This window comes from Diabrotica undecimpunctata, chromosome 10 (assembly GCF_040954645.1).
Source record: "Diabrotica undecimpunctata isolate CICGRU chromosome 10, icDiaUnde3, whole genome shotgun sequence".
NCBI classification, from domain to species: Eukaryota; Metazoa; Arthropoda; class Insecta; order Coleoptera; family Chrysomelidae; genus Diabrotica; species Diabrotica undecimpunctata.
This window is the reverse complement of record NC_092812.1, coordinates 49,050,055-49,074,632: the sequence shown is the minus strand read 5'-3', so window position 1 is coordinate 49,074,632 and position 24,578 is coordinate 49,050,055. Positions and strand designations below refer to the sequence as shown.

The 24,578-nt window shown below is 32.4% G+C and overlaps 1 protein-coding gene across 1 annotated transcript in view; it reads left to right on the top strand.

The window, feature by feature from the left end:
• Positions 1 to 24,578, top strand: part of DIP-delta (Dpr-interacting protein delta) — a 687,368-nt gene that overhangs the window by 248,624 nt on the left and 414,166 nt on the right. The window contains exon 4 of the mRNA XM_072545958.1: positions 12,929 to 12,934. Coding sequence (XP_072402059.1) covers positions 12,929 to 12,934 — 6 coding nt within the window. The remainder of the gene's footprint in view (positions 1 to 12,928; positions 12,935 to 24,578) is intronic.

The window sequence follows — 24,578 nt, the reverse complement described above, 5'->3', positions numbered from 1 at the left end:
GCTTGTATTTATTAAAAGCTCTTTTGCTAGATTCGACTGCTGTTTTGCATTTATGATTCCACCATGGGGCAGGGTTGCGTTGTTTTATGCATGTAGTCGTTCATATTGCTCTTTCTGCTGCTCTTGTGATAATGGTAACAAGGTTCTTTAGTGTCTCGTCTATATTTAAGGTTCTTTTAAATGAAGTCATACTGCTTTCGATTAACTTTGAAAAAACATTCAAGTAAGGGATTTTTATGTCTGGTTTTGGTTCTTTAGTTTGTGTTTTGATTTTTAATTTATTTTTAAAGTTGTCTACAAGCAAAGTGTGATCGGTGGAAACATCTACACTGGGGAAAGTCTTTGCACTTGTAATGCTATTTTGATACTTTAATTAATTATTATAAAATGTAGTCTATCTGATTTCTGATGCCATTTTCTTTATTGTCTTGTGCCGATTTCTGCATATGTGTATGATCTTCGAGCTAGTAGTTTGAACCATGTATTCATATCAATTATCTAATGTTCTTGACAGAATTAAAGTAGTCTGTCGCCTCTTTCATTTCGTAGTCCCAGTCCATTTTTAACAATAATGCTTTCAACTCTGTCATTTTTCACTTTTACCTTGAGATCTCCCAATAATATTGCTATTCCATGTTTTTTCGTTCGATATACTGAAACTTGTAGATCTGTTTAATTTTGGTATCGTGTTTATCGGTTGCTGGAGCATAGACTTGTATAATGTTGATGTTGATTTCCTTGCAGTTGTAGAAGTGGCATAGAATCTGAATAATAGACCATATTTGTAACGCTTTTCTTTATAGTTCAATATGAATCCAACACCATTTCAGTATTGCTTCTGGTTATTACGTGAGTAATATTATTATCCTCTTGTCAATGTTCATTTTTCCTGAGCAGGCCATCTCATCCCGCTTATTCCGAGGTATTCCACTCCAGGTGCTGATTTCCATCGTTGGTTTATATTTGGGGTTTTTACTTTCGGGCGGGTCCTAGCTCTCTTAGCACCCCCTGACTCTCTTAGGTCTGCCACGGACTGGGAGCCAAGTATGTGTTTGTACTTTGCATATTCATTGTTCTTGGTAGATAGTGTAGTAGTTTCCCCTTGTTTTCTACACCGTAGTTTTATAGCCTGTTAAAACGATATTTCATTGCCGCCTATAAATGTATGATTTCAAATCTGTGGGGATAATTTTCTTTCAGCCTGGACTCACTAATGACATACCTGCTGCCCTATGCCGTATCCCTAGTTGGTCTTTTCAATTATTATGTCTAATTTCTTTTTCTTTCTTATCTAATATTATTGGGGGTAGTCAGAAAATTACTATTCACTTAATTATATAAATAAAACAAAAAACTTTTTACTATTGTTAATAGTAACACGTTTCTAAAATTTACCTGTTAATAGAAGAATAGTTTTGCTACCTACATTTGTTTCTAAAGCGAAAAACGAAATAAACGTTTTCTACAAAGACAAATTGAATTAATATCACAAAACCGTGTCAGCAAAGTTATATTATATCATTACAGTAATTACTTCCAGTTTTCTTTTATACTGTCAAGAAATTCTCAGAATAAAAGAGTAAAGGTACAGTTAAACACTTAACTGCAGTTGAATACAGTCTGAGATTTTCAGTTAACAAAATTTTAAAGAACATATTACACTTTTAACTCCTCTTTAATTAAATGGACAGCTAAAATTTTTAACAATTTCATATTTTCAGATTGCAAGATAAAAATGACTCTTTTACGACTTATTTTAAGTTTTAAGTACATAGTTACCTCATGCCTGAAAGCGCAAAAGAATACTAGACAAAGAAAACGTTACAATGTGAAAAATATTCATTTTAAAGTTATTTTTTAAAGTAAACTGCTACATGTCTCACAAATTGCTACCAAATGATTTTTCCTGGGCAAATCCTTTATCTTAGCGGTAAAAACTTCTCCGCTCGTTAGAAGTATTTTCCGAACACGTCCTAATAAATTAAATACAATATAATAACCCAATTAAATTCACATGAAGAGTTTAACCTTTACGACCGGGCTGTCTACCTAACATAAAGACCAAGCGAAGTAAAAAACTACTCCATTTTATTTTTGTTGGAATCTTTCAACTAAATTTATCATATTAAAAAATAGAGAGCCATCGAAAATATCGTTTAACCTTCCGTGACTGGTGCGCGGACTTACAATCCGCAGCGAAATGTTTTTCAAATTTATTTCAATTTTCTCCACACAAACCAACCGCCGTGATCTGTATTCCTTGACTACGGACTGTGGACTGTGTTTAGTGTATGATGTTACCTACACAAGTGCGTTCGTTTGTTTGTGGTAGCAAATTGCGGAGCAGCACAGTTTTTTATTATTAAATCTTGCCCAAGTACTTTCGCTCCTAGACCATGTTCAGGGGCATCTGAAATAAGCCAAGAAACGTTGTTTTAACCGAAGAAAAATTAATTACCTTCAAAAAAACTCGAAGTTGATGGTTAATTAAAATTTTTTGTAATATAACCTTTAAGACTTACTTCGTCAAAATTAGGCTATCCAGTAATTGGGTAAATCTCATAAACATTAACAAATACATTTACACAACACGAGACAAAGGACAAACAGTTTAAAAATTATTATAAATTTAAAGAAGCTACATAGTGGGTAACAGCAGGAGAGAGAAGGGCTCCTGGTTTTAACGGAAATGTTAAAGTGACATCTGACATACCACAACTTGGATGGGCAGTCACAATCATGGTGATGTGATCTACACATTTCAAAACTCTATGAAACTGAACACTGACCAAAGGTCCAACTGACACTACTATAAGAAGTCAACAGATGAAATATGAAATTATATAGATTACTTTATGTAGATTGCATCATCCAGATCTCAAACTCAAACTTATCAGTAATAGTTTGGGTGTTAGTTTAGGGGTCACTGAAGTGGACATAGAGTGTGAATGTAAGACCTAGACTAAACAATCTAATAAATAGTGGGTGGTTAACTACAATAAAAAGGTCTACCAAGCACTACCAATACTGTAGAAAAGAAGAAATCGAACTATGAAATTGAAATACTTAGAATTAAAAACCAAAATGTGTAAATGGGGTATAATACCAATAGCTCAGTTAAACCCACAGTCAATGGAAGAACCATACGATTAAAATGTCAAAGCATTATTCAAGACCAACTAAACAACAAATGGAGATGTTGAAATATATAACTGTGGAGATGGTATATCTAAATTGCAAAGACATATGGAAGGTGTAATCAACGCCAACTATAGATCAATTGATCATGAACAAGCTTGTTTTGTAAGTTATTGATGAATGAAATATTAATATTAATTAAAATATGAAATTTATAAATTCTTAATGAATATATTCAGTGCGGTAAGTCTAAATAGTCGAGCTGGGTCCCCTACGAGGTGAAGTTGCAATAAAATTTTTAAAAATAGGTTGAACTTTAGTACAATTTATATTAATTTGAGTATTAAGACAGTGAGAACTCCAAGTAGTTTTTCTTGGAGTTCAAAACTTGAAGAGTTTGGTCTTTTCAAATGTTCTGTGATTCTAGTAGATAACTTTTGAATGTTTCTACCTACATAAGAGGCATCACATTCATTATTTTAATTTATAAATACTACTTTAGTCAAGATTATTCATCCTATCTTTGATGTTGATTAAAAAGAAACCTAAAGTGTTGTGTGACTTGAAGGAAATTTTGATGTCTTCAATTGTAGAAGTCAAAAGTTTTGATGTTTTTGGGAATATTGCTGATATAAGTGAAAGAGAAATATCTGATGTTATTTGTGGCATTGGGTTGAAGCAAGCATTATGATGAATAAGCAAGCTTTTATGTTATTTTTAGTTTAGCTCTATTTAGAAGCTTATGGATGATGTTGAGATCATATCCATTATTAAAAGCAATTTTCTTGAGAGTATTAAGTTCTAAATTGAAGTACTTATTAGAAAGTGGAAATGTGAGAAGCCTATAAATGTAACTGTTGAAAGCAGCCATTTTATGTTGGGTTTGATGATTAGATGTTTTATGTATCACATAATCTGTTCGAGTAGGTTTGCTGTGAATATTGTACTCTAGAGAATCTTTTACGAGATATAGCCATATCCAAGAAGTTCAACTTATTGTCAGTCTGGTTCCAGTGTAAAAGAGATGTTAGGATAGAGGTTATTAAGATCATCCAGAATCTGTAAGGCATCATCTTGGGTTCCCTGTATGAGAGCTATACAATCATCAACATATCTTAACCAAAAAACTATTTTGTTGCTGTTAACAAATTTCTGTTCTAAGCTGTCTAAGAAAATATCAGCTAAAACAGGTAATAATGGAGAACCCATCGTTAAACCTGTTGGTTGTTTATATATTTTTTGTTGATTAAATTGGAAGAAGTCCGGATTAAGACAAAATTTAAGCGTAGTTAAGATGGCATCTTTGTCTTTTGCTGACATGTTGCAATTGTTTAAAAGGTTGTGCACTTAAGGTAAAGTTTTATCTCTTGGTACAGAAATAAACAAATTGGAAACAACAAAAGAAACTAAATAAAAACTCTCTTCTATTTTGATGTTATTTAAACGTACTATTAGATCTAAAGAATTTTTAATGAAGAACTTAGGTTTAAAATTAGTGATTGACTGAATTATGTTGTAAATAAACTCTGATAATATAGAAACTGGATTGTTACAGAAACTTACAACAGGCCTTATGAGACAATTGTGTGTATGGATTTTAGGAAGTCCATATAATCTAGGCGTTATAGGATTAGATACAGTTAACTCTCTGTTGTTATATTTAGTAATAGTATCATTAAACAATTTAACCATTGCTTTTGTTTTAATAATAAAGGTGTTAAGTGCATTTTTCTCTAAAATTACAAAACTGTTATTTGAATGGAAAGATTCTACTTGCTCTATGTATTGAATTTGTTCTAGAATTACAACACAATTTTCCTTATCAGCCTTGCTAAGTGCTAGAGAATCTCTATCGATTTTTTGTTTAATTGATATTAGCAAAACGTTCTGTTTTTCAAAAGAATGGTGATTTCTATAAAAATTACGTTTATACTTACATTGTTGTACAAGATTTAATAATAAAAAACTTTACTCGATATCTGCCTTTTATTTGATTGAAGTTGTATTTTTAATTTTTTTGCGTATTACATTTTTCTTTTGTATATTTTTACTAAAACAAATATAATAATAATTTACATTGCTTGTTTATAAATAAAGGTCACATGTACTATATATTCACATGCAAAAAGATATGCGGACTCATAGTCCACCGCCACTATCGGTGCACAGAAAACGAGCGCCAGTCACGGAAGGTTAAGGAGGTCATGTAAGTAGTTCTACGGGTCAGTAGTAGCATATCTATTTACCTCGCTGGATAACGTCACATTTATAGTCAACTGTGTATTCATATTATAGTAAAAGTTCTGTATAGTACTTTCTGTGACAAATATATTTAATTCCGTATTTTTACCGTTTTAAACACACACATACACCCACACACACATCCACAGAAACTCCCCTAGTCAACATTGAAATAAAAGAAGAAGAAGTAATTATGCTAATTCATTTTTATGGTCACATAAATACTACATTATTTTTCCAAGCAAAACAGTCCAGGTTATTTCAGATTCATCGAATTCTTATAGATATTTACATTCAATATTCAGTTTAAGCAAGTTGTTAAAGTTTTTAAATCCACAAAAATAAACGTATCCAACTTGTTGAATACCCTATTTATGGAGATATCGAATTTGGCAAACTCACAACTCGTGTCTTCCATAAAAAATGTTTCATTGCCGAATTTAATTACAAACTTTATGATGACGGTGAAGTATCAACTCGGGTATTTCTACCAGAATTGTCACAGCGAAGAAAATTATTAAAAACATTCTGCTTTAACCGACTTTACGACCTCAAACTGACTAATGTGAAACGCTTGTGTCGCAGAGTGGGTTGAAAATGAAAAACGTGGACAATGAAACTGCTTTTCAAGCATTATTTGCCACGGAATTTTTATTATTATATTAAAAACATAATATTCATAATTTATTAAATATGGAAAAGTTCATCGATAAATCCGATTGGTCACGGAAAACACGGAAAAACAAATGAACTATAAAGGGCTGCATACTGTCACCATTGTTATACACCATTTTGTATATACAGGGTGTTTCAAAAAGGTATGTCATAAATTAAATCACGCATTCCGGGGACAAAAATAAATTGATTGAATCTAACTTACCTTAGTACAAAAGTGTACACAAAAAAGTTACAGCCCTTTGAAGTTACAAAATAAAAATTGTTTTTTTGCATTATCTCCTAAACTACTTAACATTTTGTAATAAAAATGGACACGTTACTCTCTTGTTCTGAAAAAAATCACTTTTTCGAAAAACTAGTTTTTTCTAGTTGGCCATAAAATTACAATTAGTTTCTACAGATATAATAATTACAAACAGTTCCATGAATAATAGTCAATAATTTGAAGCTATCATTTATTTTGTGAATAAGATTAATATTAAAAATTTTGATATTACAATGGCCTAAACATTTCAGGAATGTCAAGGAAATAGTGCAGCAGCCGCAAGGCGTAATGCAGTAAAATACCCCAATCGAAATACACCCGATAGACGATTATTTCTGACCATTGATCGTTGTTTATGGAAAACGTGTACATTCCAACCGCAAGTTGCTGTCAATAGTGGTCGTCCAATAATGGATGCAACTGATGAAGACATTTTAGAAATCATTGAAGAAGTCCCTGGAACAAGTACAAGGGTAATAGCTGCTCAACTAAATGTTCCTCAAGTAAGCGTTTGGTGACGTTTGAAGGATCAGCTGCTTAAACCCTATCACTTCCCAACGGTTCAAAAGTTATTGGTTGAATATTATCCTAAAAGGATTGGATTTTGTGATTGGTTGTTAATGGCAAACACTCAAAATGTTAATTTTATTAGAAATATTTTGTTTACCGACGAGGCTACCTTCAGTAGAAATGGAATAACAAACCATCATAACGACCCCTTTTGGGCCGACGAAAATCCACACGCCAAAAAAAACGACTCGTCACCAAAGGACTTTCAAAGTTAATGTTTGGGCAGGAATTGTGGATAACAATCTAATTGGCCCAGTATTTCTTCCCAACAATTTAAATGGTGATAATTATTTGCAGTTCTTGGCAAACGATTTACAAGAGTATTTGTAAGAAGTGAATATTGCAATAAGGCAAAATATGTGGTTACTACAAGATGGCGCTCCACCGCATTACAGTAATGAAGTCCGGGAATACCTTTGCAGGCAGTATTCTGGTCGGTGGATTGGAAAGGGTCCTGACGCACCTATTTCTTGGCCACCCAGAAGTCCAGGTCTAAATTCCATGGACTTTTGTTTTTGGGGGTTTATGAAAGAGAAAGTGTATTCTGTAATAATAGAGGACCAACAACAATTGAGGGTTAGAATAATTGAAGCTGCAAATCAATTTCGTCAGAAAAATATGATTTTTAGCGCATTCGGTTTTCCTTATTAAAACGATAGGTACCGAATGTGTATTGAAGAAAATGGAGGTCATTTTGAACATTTATTGTAATATAATATTTATAGAGGTTATAGACATTTTTGTACTTGTTAATTCATTTAAGCCAAGGTTAATGAAAAGGGCCGTAACTCAATAAAAACTGTTTTTTGAAAAAAGTGATGAGGCAAAAAAATTTTAAAAATAATGTGTTAAACTAATGATGACACAAAATTCATTTAATTTGAACGTACTTAAAAATTACTTAAAAGTACTTAAAATTTTTCTGTGCGCTTAGATTTTGTTGTTTCTTTTTTATGAAAAATGCTTTTAGAACAAGAAAGTAACGTGTCCATTTTTAATACAAAATGTCAAGTAGTTTAGGAGATAATGCAAATTAAAGATTAATTAAAGAAAATTTTTATTTTGTAACTTCAAAGGGCTGTAACTTTTTTTGTGTACACTGTTGTACTAAGGTAAGTTGGTTTTGTCCCCGGAATGTGTGATTTAATTTATGACATACCTTTTTGAAACACCCTGTATAATGAGAAGAGCATTAGATTAATGGGATGAAGGAATCACTATAGGAGGCAGAAAAATCAGTAACCTGTGATACTCAGATGACACACTTACACCAGCAGCGAATGAAGTCGAAATGACTACCATCGCCGAACGGCTAAGCAAAATAATAGAATTAAGTCTTTAGATCAATGCCGGAGAAACAAAAATAATGATCGTAGAGAGAACTAATAATAATTTACGGCACATACATCGAGTGGCGTATTTAGAATGCATGGCAATATCTCGTTAGAAATCGAGCGTAGACTAGTAATGACTCGAACGACAATAGCTAAATTAATTAAAATAATAAAAGACCAAATATTAACAAGAAATACTAATCTCAGTGTTAGATCTCTTATTTTTTCCATTGCTACATACGCAGATGAAACATGGATTCTTAAAAATAGATAGAAGTAAGGTCGAAGCCTGCGAAATGGGGGTCTATAGAAGAATTTTACACGTATTCTGGACATGCCTGAACACAGAACCAACCTGTCAATTATGAAAATGACTAATATAAAAAACAGACTATTAAAAAAATTAAACCCAGCATACCTAAATTATTTCGGTCACATATCCAGAAGAGCGGGGACTATGGAACTATTGGTAGTAGAAGGAAAGGTAGAAGGCCAAGGATTGAAAGGATGATCTGCAACACTCTGGTGAAAAAATCCCTACATGAAGCCGTCCATCTGGCACAGGATCGCAGCTAATGAAGACAGCAAGCTAACAATATTTAGGGTGTCATCATGTTCTGACAGCGGCTCAAGGAATGAGGAGAAAGTTTGTTTTCATTGATGTTATAAGAAGATCCGTATAGATCCAACATCCGTAGTCAATTTTAGAGTATGTATTAATATGAAATCTAAATACATAAACTCTTTAACCACTTACATTTTAATCCCCGCAACATTTAGATACGCAATTGTCAGCTTTGAGTTGACTGTAAAAACAGCCCATTATCTCCTTTAGTAAATATCCTTGAGTTCAAACAATAAATAGATACGTTGCTGTTAGTATGCAAAAGAACGCTATTGAATTATTGTAGTCAATAGCCCTTTTTATTTTTCTCATATTCGTATGCCGTATCTCTTTCTTGAAGGAAAAGACCTGAAGTCTTAAAAAATATTAACAGTACCTTTTTGGTGTCATATTCAAGAGTTCTGTTGGACCTTCAATACTCATTTATGGTTGGTTTGTGTAAAAAAAACAATCATTCTTTTTGAAAATATGACGTTAGAATGAGTTTGCCCTGTATCTACACTATTCTTTCTTTTAATTAAATTAAAACCACGAAACATTCTCGGCGTTAATAAGAACATAGTGGCACTAGCCTGCTTTCATGGAATAATATTAGACGTGATGATTCACCCCAATGTTTCTGTAGTATTTTATTAAACGTTTCATTATTTTATCGTAGCTACAGGAATTTCGGCGTAAGTTAAACTTATCGGAGAAGAACAAGGGAATGAAAGAACGCCCTGTCAGGTAATATTAAGCAATTCGATTAAATCGTAGCCCTGGAAAACCGTTTGAGATTTATGTGGCTTGGAGGAAGTTGACGTTCTCACCGCGGACACTTTTCGAACAAAAGTGCACTCTCGAGAGCCCTTATCAGCCTGACCCTGTATCACTAGTGTCTTTACTTCGGTCGATTTTTGGTCGTTTTTGAAATACACCTTTCCTGCTTTGCTAGTAAACAACTACACCTTATTTTAAATTCATCGAATTCGCTGTCGGGGCTCACATACAATATTCAATTCAAGATTTTTTGATTATAGTTACAATTTTTTTACAAACCTATACATTCCCTCAATCATTAACTAATGATGGTATACTATAATTAACGATACCAGATTTTTTTTGTTAAGAACCCTTTAAGGCTTTATCACAAATCGTTTTCTGAATGAATTTTCCATCAACAATGCTTTTACTATGTATACATGTGTGACGCCACATGTACTAGTTGTATACTCTCCTCTATTTCGCCTTTTGTTCTGCCATTAAAAATAACTAGATTAGAGTCGTCACATAGCCCCATTACCTTTTTTTCATGATGATTATTCAACTTGTTTTTAGAAACTCTCTGTTCACTCAGGTTCGTCCTTCTGTATACGTCATTCTCATCAAGCTCATCACCTATAATTCCTTCCTCCCCCAACCTTGCATTAAAATTACCTACAACTAAACTATTTTAAACATTCTGATATGGATTTTCTATTAAAACCCTTCCAACTTTTTCAAAACAGTCTTCTCAGTACTCTCCAGGCCTCAGGTATACTGGAATAGTACACTTCCCGTCATATAAAAGTGGTACACCTTTTTTTCCCAATGTAAACCTGTGTTCAGACTGGACACAATGGTCCGTGAATCAATTCGTTGTTGCCATCACAGATAACGGAATTGCACAAAATCTAAATATATAAAAAATAACGTTCAAAAATGTATAAAGTTTTTAGATAGGTATTATTTTTATCATTAACAACAAAAAACCGTATCTAATAAATTTAGTAACCAGAGATAGGGTTGAGCTAATATCCAAAATGTTTGAAGGATCTTTAAACCTAGGGTATTGGCACAGGGAACATTGGAATGCATATACTGTAATTTTATACTTCAATTACCTACCGAACACGAATTGTATTTTATGTCAATAAGTTTAGTAACAGGCAAACTACCAAAATTAAATTATTATTTATTACAATATTAGAACAATAAATGTGAAAAACTAACATTATACTTTATCCTACGTAGATTATAAACTATAAAATATCCGGGACGAAAAAACGCTTTTCAAAACGTGACAGTTACAATCCAATATCTCAGTGTAATGTTTTATGATAATAATTTAAAGTTATGTCTAGATTGATTATCTATCATTATTTTTGAATTGAAATATTTTCATAAATTATAATAAAACACGAATCAATGTGTGGGTACTTAATTGAGATTATGGAAAATTACAATAGTAATAGGAGAACTTTTTAGGATGCATGTTTAAATAAATGTGACTGACTGATAGAGAATGTTCGATAATGTTTTAGTTTTTAGTATACTCAAAACTGGCGGGCTGTCGCACAGCCCTGCTTTTAGCTGGTTTCATGTAATATTTTCGTGGAACTGGCAACAGTGCCCTAGAAATTAGAATGACACATGTGACAAAACCAATGTACACAACTTAAAAAACACGGTTTTTGGTTATAAGAGTTGTACCAGTTTTTTATGACGCGGGCGGTACTTACTTTTTTATCACTTATTTTTATATCTACAATTATTTGATCATCCACTTCCCTCAACGTATGTCGTAGCTTATGATTAATACCACACAACCACCTTTCACGTGCTCTACCAAAATTGAAAAATCTAACAGCTGTCTGTTTATTATTAAAAACCTTATGTGTAAATATATCTACATGCGTTCCACATAATCTAAAAATGTGAAAGTTAGTTATATATTTTACAAATCCTAATTGATTAATTTTTTATTTTAAACCTGCTATGTTGTACATCACTATTTTCATTGTGTTCCAAGTCTCATTAGTAATATCCATTCCATGTTCCAAATCCAAGAGATTATCATCTCCATTCTTTATCAAATCGGTTGAAGTGGAGTAGTGCGGCCTCCTTGAGGAACTCCAAATGTTACTATGATACTGACATAGAGATGACAACCTATCTTGACTCTGATTTCTCCCAGATGTAGAGTTTTTCATCTCTTTAACAAACCTGACATGATAGTCTACATTAATTAATTTTCCCAAAAGTATTTGGTGATCTATACGATCAAATGCTTTGGAAAAATCTGTGTATATTGCATCTACCTGTTTACGGTCTTCCGTATGAGATCATATATCAGATTGATACAAACCAAGCTTGTTGCAGTGGATTTTTGCTATGACCACCATGTTGTGATTGTTGTCTTTCTGACCATTCCATGAAGAAGCAAATAGAGGTTTCCAGAGATCTATTGAACAATATAACAAATTGTATTACAAGGATACAGACACACTTTTTTAATAAAAAATTAGACACTCCATCTGGACCAGCAGTAAGCTTATTGGGCAGCTCATTTATGCCAATAAACATATCGGTCATGGTAATCTTAGAACGACAAATATTTGTACTAAAGTTGCTATTTAATGGATGGATAGGTATGTAAAGGTTGTTTTTATTTGGTGAATATCCAGTTCATATCAAGTTCATAAATAAATTAGCTATATCTTGACCATTTGTTGCAGACTGGACTTGATAAAATAAAGAGTTAGGTAGGTTATGACTAGATCGCTTATTAGTTATGTACATCCAAAATAATTTTGGATCATTTCTTACGCCAGTATCTATACCTTTAATATAGTTGCTAAAGCAAATTTCAGACAGTTGTTTACATCCAGCTAATAGGTGGGAAAATCTAATTTAATATTGCACCAAGGTTCGGTGCTTAGTCCTTATTCATTCTCATTCGTGTTGGATCAGATAACAGCGGAACTACAGAGTCACATTCCCTGGTGCTTTATGTATGATAATGATGTAGTATTAGCAGGAAATAGCAGGAAAAAGATTTAAAACACAATCTGGAACGGTGGAAACAAGCCTTTAAGATAAAAGGTACGAAACTTACTATTTGGAATGTTTATTTAACTCCTTAACGAACCATTTATTTTTCCACATATATTTCTTTTATTAATGCACTTGCTTTTTCACTTTTTTCAGAATTTAAAAATGTTATACAATGTTGATTTTTGCCTTTTTTTTATTTTTTTAACGGTTCAAGATATATATAATAATTATCCCAAGATTTCTCGTTGATAAATTTTTGGTTAGATAAATAAAACCTGCGAGCAAAAGGTTTTGTTGTCTACCTTGCCTATAGAATTGTATCACCTAAAAGCCATTCCTAGCAAACTAAAAAACAAAAGTTTTTATGCACGCTGTGGATGAGATGATGATCAAAAAGAATTTATTTAGAAAAGCTTACAGTTACCTTGTAGCGTAAAGAACAAGACATGCATATATGTATTTATATTTTTATAATAATTAACACAAACAAGAGTCACACTTTAGCTGGATAAGCTATTTTCCCTGTGACAGGAACAACTTCTGAAAATTACGACCGGTAAGTCTAAGTGGGTTTTGAAGCTTTGAAGGTCTTCCTCTTGACCTCTATCTTTGTAGCAAACCTCAATTAGTTGCGTTATCAAACCCGTTCGAAATTCTAGATACGTTTCTACCCCTTCCCTTTTTTGTTCAGCACAAAAGCATTCCACTCATGTTCAAGTTTGAGAAGGTGAAAGAATATTATTTTGTAATCATTTTTTCCACGTTTCCTGGTTATAGAGTGATCAGCAAGATGTTGGTCGACCCTGTTGATGCTAACCATAGTATTGTTGTAGTCTTGAAGAATCCTAGGTTTTTTTATTTCCTTTCCTCGCCTTTCTTCAGTAAAAATTTCGGCAATATGTAGCACTGGCAGCACACAATCCTCCCATTTATCCTTCCACTTAATTACTATTGCCTCTCCTTTTTGAAACGCTAGAATTGCATTTTTCTTAAGTTTGTTCTTCATTTCTTGTGGTGTACCCTTTTTTTGCGTACTAATACTAACGTACGTATTTGTGCGAACTGCTAATAAAAGGTCAGTTAGTTCAGGGAATGTAAAAAAGTTGTCTGTAGTCAAACAGTGACCTTTCGATAGTAGAGGTTTTATTAGCTTCATAACAATACGTGTTACTGGAAGATCTTTATATTGTTCATCAAATTTGGTATCCTTTCCTGTATAAATTATGTTATGTCAGATATATCCAGAGGAGGATTCACTCAGCATGTAGGTCTTTATACCAAATCATTCTCTTTTGTATGGAACGTATTGAATCCATCCGAGTCTGCCTCTGTAGAGAAGTAAGCTCTCTACAATAATTGTTACATCCCTTTTTAAATCATACAAAGATTTATACTTAACATTTAGATATTCATAAACTTCCCAGATCTTATACAGTTTCGGACTTGGGTGAGTATCTTTGTCGAAAGATTTATTATTAGAGAAATGCAGGTATTGCTTTATTTTGAGGAACCTTTTATAGTTCATAATATTACGAAAAAACGGCGTTTTAATTATTGGTTTCTTGGATCAATAAAGCCAGTGCCAAGCTCTGCAGTAATATAATTGCAAAAACACTCGCATTTCATCTCTATCAATTGGTGTCCATTTGTTCTCTTTTATAACTCTGCGAAAGCTTATCGCTTTTTCTGATTAGCAAAACGATTTGTTTCTTGAAGAATTTTGTCCGCTAGTTCATCTTCGAAGAACATATTGAAAAACTTAACCTATTTTTAACATCCTGTATACCAAAATAACACTCCGATTTCCCATTAAAAGGAAACTCCGGTGGAGCCTGACCTGGCCGGTCTACATCCACTCTAACCCATTGCCGGACTGCTTGGGAATACTTGTTAAATCAAATAACGATTCAATTTCATAAAATATGTGTATATGTGTAAAAAATATGTATAAACAAAATTCAATTTTAAGTATACATAACCGGACGCAGCACGTGTTATTTACACACTGAGGTCGTTTACAGGCCCCCTTCCGCCTTCCACCGTTTTATTGACGCCATACAACCTTGTAACAACGTCTTCTTTGTGTGCTGTGCTTTTTTTTAAGCTTTGGCTATCGTCGTACGCAAGTAGATGAAATATTTTTCGGTCGGCAGCTATATGAAACAAATCCTCGATCGTTTGATCTGTCCATTATCTAATATTACGCAGCCAGAACGTGTAACAACTACTCCGTCTAAATTCGTTTAAAACTCGAAAGAACGAAATAAATCGCTTAAATTCCCACTAAATAGCTCAAAACGAGATATCTCGGGTTGGTTATTTTAGATACATCGAGTGCAAGACGAAATATCTCGGGATAGTTTTTTAAGGGGTTAAAAATAGAGACTATAAATAAAATGATGTCTTTGGATGGTAAAATGATTGTGCAAGTATTAGTTTTAAGTACCTAGGATGGCTATTACAGAGTAATGGGGAAATATATGTGATATGCGAAACTAAATGTTGGACAGTTAAAACGAAAGAAGAACAACTAGTTTATGTGACGTAAATGAGAATTTTTAGATGGATGAATGGACTGACAAAAAAGGATAAAATTAGGAATAAGTACATTAGAGGAACTCTAGCGGTGACACCAATTGATACCAAAATGTGAGATTATGGTCGTGTTCAACGTCAAGACGATAATCACTCAATATGAAAAATTGCTCATCTGCGGGTTCCTGGGAGAAGTGGGAGAGAAAGACTAAAGAAGAGCTCTGAAGAGACGCTTAGTCGAGATAAGTCAGTAAAGGGGATTGATATTGGTAAGTCCCAAGATAGAAACGTATGGAAAAATGTAATTAAGCACTCCGACCCCATTTAGGGATAAAGGTAAAGAGAAATAAATAAATAAAAAATAATTTTTTTTAGAATATATATAACTCCTTTTCACTGGAGCAGATATTTTAGAGTGTCATGTAATGTTTTGATAATCTGGTTTTTAAAGATTACTCTACCATAACTTTCTAGTTCTTATTTTTGTATTATGTCCATTGTTTAATGTAACTAAATTATTAACGCTAACAAATATTATCAGTCATTTGTTTCCTCACGTTTTTGTTTTTCTGTCCATTTATTTAAGTCGTTTACCGAGTAAACGACTATTTAAACAAAAAGCGTATTAAATATTCTTTTGCGATTACTTCTGTATTTAAATTTTACTCTATTTTAAATTGGATTCTCTTTTCCATGTTAAATCTTCGTGTTCATACATGCATTTGTGAGGATTTTATGGTATACCAACGTTATTTTAGAAACATGTTTTAATTAAATAATTTTTCATTCGACTTATTCTGCATCCGCAGAAATATCGATTTAGCTTTTAATAATATTTCTGGTTTAATGTTCCTAACGACTACTCGATATACTATTATTGGATTCCAAAAAAGACCACAACGCATATTATAAAGCGCTGTTCGTTCCCTTATTTTACTTGTTAGGTGAGTATCGTATTAGGTCCTAAGAAACTACGAGCTGCCTTAAAGTAAACTGTTAAAAACTAAAAAGTAAATAAATACTTTTCTGATAATTTTTTATTTATTTCTAGTACATAATGACTTCTTCCTCTTCTTGTTTTGGATTTATAACTCTAAGTAGGTCTTTGCCTGTTTGGATACTTTCTTGCGTTTAGATCTCTCCTGCAACCTTCTCCCCTTTTTGTTACATTTACCGTTCATAAGTCATAATCCACTCCCTTTTCTTTTTTCAGAAGGTACTGTTTACTTATATCCTCTTGTAGTTGCAATTTTCCACATCTAATTCTTACATCTCTTTGTTTCACTTTAACTTACTTCTTTTCTTCAACTGATTTTCTACATTCCTCATCACACGATTCCACATTTCTTTCTTTTTTAGCTTCTTTCTAGAATTTTATTTTGCAGATTTTCCTATTTTTTTTATTTGTCTTCATTCTTCCATTTCATTTTGTTTCTCTCTGTGTATGCTGTGTAATCTAAAAAGCATTTTGTTATTATTATTTCCTTGCTGTGTTTTAGAACACATTTAAATTCCATATTTTATATAATTTGTTCAAACTGTTACAATTTTCTGACATAGTTTTTCCCCTACAAGATAGTGATTGTAGTCAAAATTTTCTCTGCGATACGTGCTAATATTGGTCATATCTGTTGTCCATCTTCCTATTTTTATAACAGCGTTGTATTTTTTAATTTTGAATAATAAGTAATAGCTATGAACATACTCTAGCTGCACATGTTCTATTGATATATTTGAAGTGGGCGTATGATGATATGTGTAAAGAATAATTATTCTGAGGAATAAACAACTTACACAACCCACTTAAATACATAAAACTTACCAAGATGACTTCAAAAATAGAAAAATTAAAGTATGCATAAACGGCCAAAAACAAGAAATATTTAAAATGAACAGAGGTGTAACACAGGGAGAGTTTTTGTCGATTATCCTCTTTAAGATACTGTTGGTACCAAGAGCTGGTAAAATTCATATAGAGGGAACAAGATTCCATTTAAAACACGAGTATTTAGGAAATGCTGACAATCTGCAATAACATCACAAATCAAGAAAAACATTAAAAAGGTAAAAACAAGGCTTATTTAAGGCCTAAGTAAGGCTGCAATTTTATTTTTTGTTTAACGTATTGCCACATCACACATGCGTTTTGTGTATAAGCAAAGAAGACATTAAGAACAATAATTAATTTCTAGAAACAAACACTGAGTTGTTTGTTCACAAAGATATGTTCACAAACATATTTAATTGATTTTTAGGTTGCAACTAAGAACTCAGACCGATGGCCACTGTTGAATATGATTGGGCATTCCTGCACTAGATGTCTAATTGTTGGTCTTGCCGTAATCGCAATATGAAGAGTATACTTTTTCTCTACTGAAAACTGAGTCGAAGCTCCTGCCACAGTCTGTTCTTATTTTGTTCATGGCATGAACAGACTATATGTTCATGACTTGTTTGTAATATATGGTACATTCTGGGAGGAAAGCGGTGCATTCTTCTTGCCAATGGTTGGTTATCTTAAAGCTCCTTTTAATTAGAGTTCTTGCAGAGTGTAGTTGTTTCTTGAGCGAATCCTACTTATGTCTCTCTTAGTGATACTAACGAGGGAGCGGAGCACAGAATTGGCGTTAATTTTTCTATACTCCCTGACAAGGGCATGCTTTCGGCGGCAATGTGATGGATCTATGTGTCCCAGTGCTTGTAGTCAGTACGTTGGCGAGGCCTTAATTGTGTCTGATAGTGCGCAAAGCCTGGTTTAGTTAGTCGTAAATAAGTTTGATGTACGGGCTGTTGAGCCACACAATACTCCACAATGAGATACACAAGTTCCAGTGCTGTCGATCTATGTATAGTCGCTAAGGAACCCCATAACTTTCGCTGAATTTCATTTTCCAAGTATTGCAGTCGTCTTCGTAAGAAATTCTTCTAAACTTATCAAGTGTCACACCTAGGTATTTTGGGTGTTAAGTGTAACTAAGAAATATATTTTTAAAGCGGATTTTTAATTGGTAATTGCACAGTCTGTTGTTTAAATGAAAGCACAATACTTCTATCTTTGAGCGACTTTGAGCTGCGATCGACAGTGGCTAAAATATCTTCCGAGAGTAACCAGCTCGTTTGTTTATATTTTGTCAGTTTTTTTCAATTCTTTGTGGCTCGTAGCAAGCGCCCAGTCATCTGCAGACCTCCGAACATCTTTGATATGGTTTGGAGCATGTCTGCTATATCTAGACTTGGGAGTAGGGGGGTCAGCACCGATCCTTTGTTCAGTTTCATTTGGTACTAGTCTTATAGCCCGTGATAACTTAACATTTGTTGTATAACATAGCATTCATGACATCAGCGATCTTTCTGCATGGAATGACTCGGAATAATTTATAACAGTCGACCTCTACAAAGACCTGGAAATAAAAGTCAACAAAATAACGAAGACGGCAAGTGATCATGAACAACGACTCCATCAACCTATAAACATCTAGTCTATCTAGCTTCTCGATAACACTTGAGTAGAAATACAGAATTAAAAGTACAAAACCTTAAATTGCTTTTAATACAGTGTTAGCACAAAAGCAGAGCAAGGTGTTGATAAGGTAAGCCCTCTGGCAAGATCCAATTAGTATTTAGAGATAAAAGTAGAGCTTATAAAAAAATTATTAAATGGTCCGTCATAACCAGAATAAGTCTTAGATTAAGTATTAAATACCAAACCGATGTTAAACCCGTTAAAATATTATGATAGCGCTTAAATTCTAATAAAACGCTTGCATTATTTGAATTTAAACGTTTTAACTAGGTATCACTTATGTTATGATTTAACATTTTCTGTTACATTATCAGAAAGCAACTTAATTTAAATCTTAAATAAAGTCTGAAACGTCAGACCCTTATCAATGATGTGAACTGTTCCCTTTATTTCTACTGCCAGTCACTGATTCTGCTTTCACTCTTATTACATAGAACCTATTTACAGTCTAGACTAGGGTACATTTACGAGATGGTTTAGTGTTGGAGTTCTAAATTGAATTTTTTATCTGAATTATTTGTTAAAGTGATTTAATTTATTTAATTAAATTTAAGATATTAATATGTCGTCCACAGATGATATCGTTTTGCACAAAAACTTTTGGTCGATTTAATTTAAAATATACTGCCCCAAATATCGATTAAATAATGAATAAAAACGTACATTTCACCGATTTAATGGGTATACTTCTTAATGGGTAAGCTTCTAAATAGAGCATCTAAACTTAAAATTGCCATTAACAATTTATTAATTTCATATTTTGATTAACATTACTATTTTACTCTTCAATAATTTACAAAACTAGCTTGCTCAGGTTCAATTGATCTATAGCTGGCGTTGATTACACTCTTCATATCTCTGCGTAATTTAGGTATACCATCTCCACAGTTGTGTATTTGAACATCTCCCACTGTTGGTCAGTTGGTCTTGAGTAATGCTTTGACATTTTAATTTTATGGTTTTCCCATTGACAGTGGGTTTAACTGAATTATTTGGATTATGCCCCATTTATACACTCTGCTTTGAATTTTGATGTTTAATTTTTAGTATTTTAATTTCATAGTTTGATTTCTTCTTTTTTACAGTATTGATAGTGCTTGGTAGACCCTTTTATTGTAGTCAACCACCCACTATCTAATAGATTGTTTAGTCTATTTCTTGCATTCATACTCTACGTCCACTTCAGTTGCCCTCAAACTAACACCCCAATTATTACAGACAAATTTATGAAAAAACCTTTTTGGCTTATTTTAGATGCTCCTGAAGATGCTCTAGAAGCGAAAGTACTTGGGCAAGATTTAATAAATAAACTGTGCTTGTTATCTGCCTTTCATTTGATTAGTTCATTTATTCGAGCATTCAACCTTATATCAAAATTTAAGTATTGCTTTAAACTTGTCTTCTGTCTTCCTTTGTTTATAGATCCCAAAACCGGAGACAACTCAACAAAATAGGAACAATTTGCAGGACATCCTATCTCCGGCAAGACACTTTTCTTTAATTAGCTGCTGAAAGTTGGAAAAAGAATCATAATAACCACGAATCTAGAAAAATCTTTCTATCTATGTATAATCTATATTTCTATTCGAATTTCTCGAGGATGTTATTTATATGTAGCTATTGGTGTACGAAACAAAAATACACAATTAGTTAGTTCTTGTTCGTTTACATATTTTAAATATCACTAAAAAGATTGTATTTATCGTTTTTTATCGATAATCTTTAAAATAAAAATAAAATTTATATTTTGTCCGCTCAGTATAGGAATATTGAAAACAGATTCTATCCAAACGTATAAAAAACACCTTGGGAGTCATCCCTAAAAACTTTTACCAATAAGTTAAAAACAAAAGTTAGTTGAGCCAACGAAAGAACTGAGTTGGAAACAGAAATGAAAATAAATATAAACGCGAACTAGGAATTCAATTCTTGAGACATCCAAACCCAAGAAATAGATAATGTTGAAAGGTAATTATTTGTTGAAATAAATCTATAGAAGTGTCGAAAATAGGAAGGCAGGGCTCAAAGAGGGAGATATTTTATTATTATGAACATAATTAAATGAGGATAAAAAGTTTTAATAATTTAAAAAAAATATTTAAATAATTATTAAATCTTCTGCTATTATTCTGCTTTCGTTTTAGTGTTAATACTAAGATACTGCTAGTACTCGTTTAAAGTTTACTTTAAACTTTAAAGTCATCAATTAATATTTAACTAAACAATTTTTTAATATTTTAAATGTTGTATTTAGATGAAGTTATGGCAATTACAATTTTAGTGTATTCAACATTCAAGGTCTTGCAAATTTATTACTAGTTACTAATCGCTGACTCAATTATTATTCATCAAGTAATCTCATTAAGTATGATTTAGAACTACATACATTACGCCTTTATCAGTTTATCAGTGCTTTAGTCATAATACGAATGGTAAAGGTCATAAAATTTTAGTTTGGCAAACAAAAAATAAGCCTGTCGATTTTAGCCCTAATATAATATATAGGTATATACGAAAATGGTTTAACTAAAAATTGTAGATCGTAAAAAGTTCTTTATTCTGAGAGTAAATTAAAACACATAAAAAAAATTTACCTATATAATTCTGGCAGTCAATCAGTTATGAAAGTATGCCAAATTTCAAACATATTGACTAAATAGTTTATAAGTTATTCAATGTGTTTATCACAGAGAGCGATTATTTAACCCATTTGATCCCACGACATTTTTTTTTTCGATAATACAAGATTTTTTTGAATTTTTTCGTTGGATCTGGGTTAAATAGTAACAATTCATTGTTATTTAACATAAAACAATTAAATTTTTAGTAAAAAGTAGGTGTATCTACTCATACGAGTACAATGGGCTAATCGGGGGTCAAATATATAAAACATTGTAAAAATGAAAATATTTTATTTTCTTACAATACAGGTACATACTTGGGTATATACTGTACTATAATCTAACTAGTATGAAATTGTACAAAACAATCCCGTTCAATACACAGAGTAACTTCACACTTTATAAAAATCCCACGTACTCATTGGTGGCATAAGCTACAGTGACATTGTCTATTTTCTTTGAAAAATGACCGCTTCCATCCATTTTTAGACTAATTGGTACAGATCCTGCTAGTTGTTTTCTAGAATAAGTAGATTGTCCAAAACTTCTTAAATATTGACGTACTACATCTCGTTGAAAAACCAAAAGATCCATTTCTTTATTTTCAGCAAATATTTGTAACCTCCACGAGTTAACAAGAGCTGAGTTGAGCATGTGGGTAAAAATAACCCACCACCATTTTTTACCTTGTATACTTACTCGATATTTATTAACCGATTGGTCAAAGAGGTCAACACCGCCCATTGAAGCATTGTATGACGAGAAAAGTTTTGGTTGGGGTACATAAGTTTTTCGTTTGGCAGCAGCACACCAACGATTCACTTTTGAAATTGGTTCAGTACTATCGTAATTTGATGCCATTGTGACCACATTGTTGTCCTTTCATTTTACAAAAAGTAGTAGATTTGTTTTGTCAAAGCGATATTCGAAATATCCACGATTTTTCTTTTTCGTTACAGCGGAAGGTAACAAAAGACATTTTTTATACGACTTTCTCTTGCTGTACCTGTTGCCCTAAAGCTCTTCTTTTTTAAAGTTTCCATCAAATTGTAACTAGTAAAATATTTGTCAAAAAATACTTCGTGGTCAGTAGGCACATCAACGACATCAAGCATTTTTAGAACAACTTATGATCCCAAAGGCCATGCCGCGACTTTTGATTTATCCAGTGATGCTCCACAATATGTGTCAAAATTGTAGCAATAACCAGTTGAACTACAAAACATCCAGTCCTTATACTCAAATCTTATTGGCTTTCCCCTTATGAACTGTTTAGATGAGTGATGCCCAAAATACTTTATCATCGCTTCATCAATTGATAAATCTTTGTGAAATATGCGAAATTGTTGAAATTTTTTATTTAGTTTGTTCATGAGAGGCCTCACTTTATACATTCTGTCCCTTGTATCAATTTGCAAATTATCTGCCAAATGTAGATATTTTTTAATTTCTTGGAAACGGTTCCTTTAAATTGCATTAGTCACAAGGGGAACCTGAAGATCCTCATCTAAACACCAATAGTTCTCTCGTGGCAATCTATGGTATCCAGTAAAAAGTAAAATAGCCAGAAATAACTTTATCTCTTCCTAGGTTACATGAAATTGATGATTATTATTTTGAGCGGCATAGAAATTTGTCTGCTGTGTATTATATTCAATAATTTTATTGTCGAAAAATTTCTCAAATATTTCTATAGGAAATTTACCTCGGATTTGTTCTTTCATATTATCCAGACGACCCTCGTAACCTGTTGTAGATGTCATACTAATATAAGTAATTTCTTCCGTCCAGTCAGATTTCTTGACTTTATTTTGACCCTTCAGTAAATTTTCTCTTCTAATGGCAAGAGGAAGATTGTCTTCTTCGTTGTTATCAGAGTCATCACTCATGTAATGAACCTCTATTTCTCCAAAAAAGGTCATTCGGAAAGCTTTGAGTCTGAAGATCATCCTCATATATCTCCTCATTGTCAGTTTGATAGTCTGTCTCAGGAGGAATAACCACCACCAATACATCTTTACGAGTGTAACTCGCTAGGTTATATGAAGCTAAAGCAATAGTTCTATAATGTTTTCCATAAAATTCAATAGGACTAATAGGCGGAAATTCTTGAAAATCCATTCCAATACCAATATTAAACCTGAAACAATAAAAAACCAAATAATCATTTTGATCTCATACAAATCCACTGTACTTACATGGGTACATCTATTTTGTTACATAAAAACAACAATAATAAAAAAAATCTTATACCGAATAAATAAACATTACTAGTACTTACGCTTATAATACTCAAAGTTAAAAAAATGATAAATAGTATCAAAATCACAAAATAACAAACACTTCAATGATCCAACAGAAACATGGAGGTTAGCTTATAATTACTGTGGCAAAAATTAGGAAGAAGAGTGCCACCTAGGGTATAGTTTGTAAAAATCTAGTAAAACAATTCCTAATAGAATCGAAAATATACGTGGAGTACCACTTTTTTACCAGATGTGTCACTACTAGGCAATTTTTGATGCTGTACTTAAACGAGTACAGTGGGACCAAATGGGTTAAGGAACTATTCTTGCCCAAAAAATCACTCTAGAGGTATTTTGTAAATCGCAATCGATTTTTTGAGGCTTCATCTATAAGTTATATAAAAAAATCTTAAATATTTTTATAAATGTGGTAACTTTGATATTTTTTTGTTTATGTCTCCATAAAAAGCTGAAGAAAAAGCATATTTTCCAAAAAAAACAGAACCTTCTATGACCAATAACAAGAAACAATCCGAGATATTGCAGCGGACAGTTCTTCTCTTCAAGTCTCCGTGGCGATATTTTACGACTACCGCAACTTTAACAGGTTATAACTTTTTACGTCGTCACTGTATATACCATCCATTTTCTTTCAATTTGTTTAAGTTTCAGCTCTTAATGTTAATAAACAATGGAAATATGGTTTTAAGAAAAAAAATGCTATCCGGTTTCCTATCGGTCACAGAAGGTTCTGTTTTTTTTTCTTTTTTAAATGTGTTTTTTATTGGCTTTTTATTGCGCCTACTTAAAGGGGTGTGATATACAAAATCTCAAAGTTATTATAAATGTTTGTAAGCAAAAGAATGAGACCTGTTTCAATTTATTTTTCATTTACAACTTTAATAAAATCTTAAAGTTTTTTTTAGTATATCTTAAAAACGACGCTTCTAAAAATTGATAACGATTTTACAAAAAAAATCTATATATTGACACGATATATATTAGTG